At 36.8% G+C, this 6,287-nt stretch overlaps 1 protein-coding gene across 1 annotated transcript; it reads right to left on the bottom strand.

Annotated features, from left to right (window-relative positions):
• Positions 1-2,604: 2,604 nt before the first annotated feature.
• On the bottom strand, positions 2,605-5,145 carry LOC124645451. Its single transcript, XM_047185257.1, has 2 exons — positions 5,077-5,145; positions 2,605-2,940 (listed from the first exon to the last, which is right to left on the bottom strand). Exons 1-2 carry the CDS (start codon positions 5,143-5,145, stop codon positions 2,620-2,622), a joined length of 390 nt encoding a protein of 129 aa, XP_047041213.1. The 3' UTR covers positions 2,605-2,619.
• Positions 5,146-6,287: the final 1,142 nt, after the last annotated feature.

Below are 6,287 nucleotides of genomic sequence, written 5' to 3'. Positions count from 1 at the left end.
ACACGATTCCAAAAAAAACTGTAAAAGCATAACAAACGAACTTTTGAACATTTCCAGATTCTACCTTGCCGACTAGTTGACTTGCTTTACATTAATATTTAAGAGACTAAAGAATGGAATATTAATGCCTGTAGCACTCCTCCGCTGCGAAACCCAAAGGGCGAAACCGCCATAGTTTCGCTGTGAGTTGTGAGTTGTTGGGCGGCGAAACAATAGCAAAATTCCCTGCTCTAACGTACAAAACTGACTATGACGTTGTCTCTTTCTAACATGATTTCGCTCATTTGCTTAGGCGCCGTCTACATCTCCGCCCTGGCGGACAACTGGCGGACAACGAGCGGAGATGTAGACGACGCCTAAGCAAATGAGCGAAATCATGTTAGAAAGAGACAACGTCATAGTCAGTTTTGTACGTTAGAGCAGGGAATTTCGCTATTGTTTCGCCGCCCAACAACTCACAACTCACAGCGAAACTATGGCGGTTTCGCCCTTTGGGTTTCGCAGCGGAGGTGTGCTACAGGCATAAACCCCGTACCATTCATTTTAAAGATTTTATGTTGATTTCATCTGGCACGGAAATTAGACAAAATTAGGGCAGCTAATTGTTGAGATATTTGTGGTAAGGCTCTACCGGTGTGTCTTGTTCAGAAAGTTCTTAAGATATCCTGGTTTTTAAGCCTCGCAAACTTAATTAACTGTTCTATTTACAACAGTTCGGTTCAATCAATGTTTAACTTATGTACGTACGTTGATAGGTTAAACTTTTCGATTAGCCCTGAAGGTTTAAGAAAATACAGTAGTTATATCTTTGCTAACTGATCAGTTTATGACAAGATGTGGCAAAATTTTGTTTCTTGTTCGCATTTACTCCAAACCCATATCTCAAGGTCTTTTGTTAGCGAAATTTTCATACATTTCTTCCACTTGGGTCCAAAATATACTTTGAAATTCCTTCCACATGGCTCCAAAACATTTTGACGAAAATTACGTCTCTGTCCTTTAAGTCTTTTGGAGCTAGGGGGAAGTACTGTTTTTTTAAGATTATTTTTTTTCACTATGGACACGTTGGGATGGATTTTGGGAAGCAGGTGGGAACAATCCAATTTTTTATGCTGCCCAAGACATACCAAGATTACACATCATATAGGCATGCCTATACTGCCTATCCAATAAATGGGACTACCTTGGATGATATGTCTATCTCTCGCTGATTGTGCTGACAAGCACCCAGCACTTGAGATACCAGATCTCAACATGGCGCATAAATAGAGCGTTTAATATGATGCTAAGGTCAAGTGCAACTAAGTAATACTAAGTATTTACTATTGGTTTTTATCGAAGAATGGTTTTTGACGCCAATGTCGAGTTCTTAGAAAATTTATTATTGTTCTATTTTCAACATATATGTGATCCGAAGGCGATGTCTACTGTTCGGTTAGTGCGAATGTTACTACCACTTTCAAAGGTAGGATGGTGAAAAAGGTATCATCTCGGACCAGCGAAGAAACTCTGAAATCTTTTACATTACTATTGAAACTTGAAACGAGATCACGAGATCTTCCGATGCCTATGATAATAAATTGTATGCTTACTTATCTAATTGTATGTCAACCTTATCACGAAAAAACAGGCACTGATATCAGTTGTAACAGGAATCATAATTCAAGTAAATAAAAGTGGATGCATAAAACCTTCAAGTATTACCTTTATTCAAATCATTCAGAAGTCGCTTCAGGATCTGACAAAGGATACATCTTCTATCCCTTTTCCCCTTTCAATAGTAAGTAATCCAAATCTTTCAATTGTATTGTTAAATAAAACGATAAGTAACGAAAACTTTGAAGAAATAAAAGGTAAAAATTATTAGATACTCTATGACAGGTTATTATCCTCAATAGTGATCCAAGGACGTTTCCGAAGCACCTAGCCCAGAATATACACAGAAGGTTTAGTAGAGGTCTGCATTTTTTCGTGGTCGTTTCTATGGATCTGTGCGGCGTGAGCCCGCTGCGGGCGGTGAGTTCGGTGATCATCTTGTATCAGGTGCAGTAGAAGCAGCAAGCCTTTCTGGGCGACGCGGGGATCAACTTCGTCGGGTACGTCTGAGTGTGGGCAGTCTTCTTCGTGAAAGGGTTCTGGGGCTCACATATGGCTCTGTGCTTCACTTCCATGTTAATCCTCGCAAATCTGTCACCCTTCTCCTCCTCTTTTCTAACTACGATGAAATACGGACGAGTCTCGTTTGAAGACATTTTTGAAGATTGCAGTTTTTCTATTTTTATGTTTCATTAATATTTTCTTATATAAAAAAAATGTTTAAATTATATTACAGTAATTCTGTCAATTAATGACATATCTGTACCATTGATTACACGAAGGAGAGTAGTCACAAACTAAACAGTATTTAATACAATTAGTCTCTGATGTTGCAGTATTGTAATATTGATGCATCTATATTATGATTGAGTTGTACTTTAGCTCATCTACAAAAATGTCTAACACCTACATATATGATTACTTAGAAAAGTAGCATATTGTTAGGATATTCATAATTTATCATTTGTACACGTTATCCCGTTATAACTATGAAATAAAACTTCAAAATATGTTTAAAACTGGTTATTCTGTGCGATGTCCTTGTTTCCTCGCAGCCATGAAGTCATTTTTCAACTTGTGCAATAACACGTGGTAATTTTCACTTTGTCTCAAAACCTTGCCTTTTTGTAGTTGGGATAGAATGATTTGTATTTGTCGTGATAATGTAGTTCTGCGCTGCCGCGGTATAAAATTCTTGGTAATTCTCTTAGTTCTCCGTTTAGGAGTAGTGGCTTCAGGGGATGCTGATGTTTGCTTGGGTTTCGGCATGGCTGGCAGCAACACCCGGGGCCTCACGAACGACACAATGTCTAAGACTTCTTTGTGACTGGATATGCGAGGCACCTGACACATTTAACATCTATTAGACAAACGGATATAAATGAGAAACTTCTAGGAGAATAACGAGAAGTTGTAATCTTTATGGCCCGTGTTTTGTAAGGCACGTGAAATTCCTGACTCCAGTTTTTCATTTGGACATCTTTGCCAATTGTTACCTAGGTTTAGTCAGAAGCCAGAAAGTCTGTCAAACAGTCGTTTCAGGGGTATCGGGGTACGTAGCTGTGTCGGAGAGGGCAGATGGGCAGTCGCTCTGTGTTAAACACTGGTACACTGGAATCTGTAGTTGGAAAAAGATTAGGCTATGTTGATATAACTTATTCTACATTATCAGGCATTACATTTGCGAAGGATTGCTATGTTTTTGGTTATGTCAATTGTAATGATCGATATGGCTGGTACAGTGGGGATGATATGCAGGAACATTAAATCTTCATGTCCTAAACTGAATATAAATAAAACTTCGATGTCACGAGATTTTTATGATTTATTACATTTTGAACAAGTTGGTGCTTTAGTGGTCGTTGGATAGAAGTCTTGTTTCAAATGTTGCAATAGTTTTTCGTAATTTTCTTTGTTTTGCAACAGCGTGCCTTTCTTTAACTGACTCACGATTACTAGAATTTTCGGGTCTATCGTTGATTGGGTTGGCATTGGCATTGGTATCTTCTCCGGCTTCCCCAACTGTATGCTATTTTTTTGATTAGACATTCGGCGCGCCTGCCAGATGTAAGATATAAACTTAGTAATTAAAAACATAGGAGATCTGTGCACTGCAACTTGTACTGGGAGCTACGGATGGTTTAGTAAGGTGAGCTTGCATTTTTCATTCGATAGTAATGTCTCCTCTTAGGCAATATCATTTTGACGACTTTCTCTCTCGGGTCCATACGTTGCGACCCGTGCGCAGCACATACGGTACACTGAAACAAATATTCTGTTGGGATTTCAATCTGTTCATGTAGCACATTTCATGTAGGACCACTCTATGTGAACACTTTTACTTTATAAAAAGTACAGTGATTTTGTTCTAGGTTTTGTATTATTGATTAAGCAATCACTTCTAATTCTGATCACTAGCTATGTGTTATTGGCGAATTCCATGAATTGACATAGTTATTATTTTATGATTATTCAGAACTAGCAGTTTCCTGCGGTTCCCGCGTTCCATAGAAAGTACTCCACGTACCCGGTTGAAACAGCCCATATCATCGGTTATCACAGGGTACACATATCACAGGTTCAAACTAACAAATGATCAAAAAAAGTTCCTCTCTATAATAAGTATTAGCACAACTGTATCAGATAACTACGACTTGATAGTTACATCATGGTGTTTTTATTGCCATTGTGTTTTTGGACGCTAATTTGGATATCCAAACAAATTCCTTATGTCATTTCGAGCTTTCCCAATTAATTGTCTAAGTTTCAGAGGTACTGTTGAATTTATCTTTTTGTGAACGCCATCTTTTACATTGTAGTAAACGTTTGCTATTTTATCCTTGATTCGAATTAACCGTGCTTTAAGTTTGCAGGTTGCATTTTTTACATGTTGTATAGAAATCCTTATAATTTGTTCTCCTTCTACGTTGGCAGCCTGAGTGTTAAAAATGTCTAATTTACCTCTATATTATGAAAATATTTGGAGAATTTAAATTGTTTCACTGAAGGAAAGTAGGTACTCAACCAACTTTATTGTCATACTTTGATACAATTATACGTTATTTCGTACACTATTTACAGTTTAAATTCTCCATTTTGAAAAAAAACTACCGTTTCATAGTTTCCATGGACAGGTTGGACTGCTTTCCGACAAGGCGCCTGAATGGTAAGAAATATATGTTTGTTGTAATCTACCACTGACAAAAATCAAAACATTAATATCAACCACATATATCCATTAAACTTTCGGAAGTATTTTGGCGATATACAAACTTATGTCTTTGAAAACACAATAGATTTTTATATAAAAGAATAATCTAATTTTAAAGTTTTCAATTAAAAAGTTCTAGGGATGCTTCATTTAGTGGTAAATGACTATTTATAAAATTTGAAATGTCCTGATTGTTCCCAATGGGGTCTAACCAAGGGCAACAAAATGAAGACTTTTCTTTAAGAAACAAAGATTTAAAAATTACTTACGGCTTGAACAAAATGGAAACAAAAGAAGATAAAAAGTAAGAAATAAATTGTTTGCTTCAACAACTCCATCCTGCAATGCGCTAGTTTCAATATACAAATTGTGAAAAAGAAATAAAAATGCAATCATCTCGGGTACATTTTATTGTAAATGTATTTCGAAATTGTGTACATACTTTATAGTAGTACCTAACTAGTTTTGATACGTGTCGAAGTATGTATGTATGTACCTACATGAGATATGCATTTCCTCCGACGTTTTCCTTCACTTTTCAGTTAATTTGATTTCGATAGTTTTAGGAAAAGAGCGGAATTAACCAATAAAAAATACGATAGAGGCTTATGGCTAACTCTGTAGGGGTACGCTCTCCATCAAATCAACATCTACAGAAATAACATAATGTAATTTAAATAATTAAAAAACAAAAATTAATTGTATCAATTATATGCATCATCCTCCGAGCCTTTTCCCAACTATGTTGGGGTCGGCTTCCAGTCTAACCGGTTTCAGCAGAGTACCAGTGCTTTACAAGAAGCGACTGCCTATCCGACCTCCTCAACTCAGTTACCCGGGCAACCCGGTACCCCTTGGATAGACTGGTGTCAGACTTACTGGCTTCTGACTACCCGTAACGACTGCCAAGGATGTTCAATGATAGCCGGGACCTACAGTTTAACGTGCCACCCGAAACACAGTCATTGGTGTCTAAGATATACTTAGAAAGTACATACAAACTTAGAAAAGTTGCATTGGTACTTGCCTGACTTCAGTCAAATAAATAAATTGTATCAATTATATGCAATGCGTCTTATTCTTAATTTGTAGCTTATAAACTGTAGGTACTGTATTTTTCAAACTTTCAATAGTTTTCAGTTCTTAGTTCAAACAAAATCGTTAATTATTTACCTTAATTAAAATAAAATTGTTAAAGTTCATATGGAAATGTGAATATGTTATTAGAAGTTTTCGTGGAGACAGTCGGGACATAATTTCACCTTGCTAGCATGCATCCACGAATGTATTTATATGTAGAACACGCCCCAATCTGTAATCTGTGTTAAGTAACTGAATGCGTGAGGGCAGCCCATAGTAATAAAGCAAATCAAAGACGGAGGCATGTACCTAAATAATAATTACGTAAAATGTAGCTAAACATAGGTATATAACTTTTTGATGGTCGGCAAAGAGAACATGAGAGTTCATGAGAGAGTAC

This window comes from Helicoverpa zea, chromosome 31 (genome assembly GCF_022581195.2).
Source record: "Helicoverpa zea isolate HzStark_Cry1AcR chromosome 31, ilHelZeax1.1, whole genome shotgun sequence".
Taxonomy (NCBI): Eukaryota; Metazoa; Arthropoda; class Insecta; order Lepidoptera; family Noctuidae; genus Helicoverpa; species Helicoverpa zea.
Note: the sequence above shows the minus strand (reverse complement) of the source record. Positions and strands in the feature narration are given on the sequence as shown.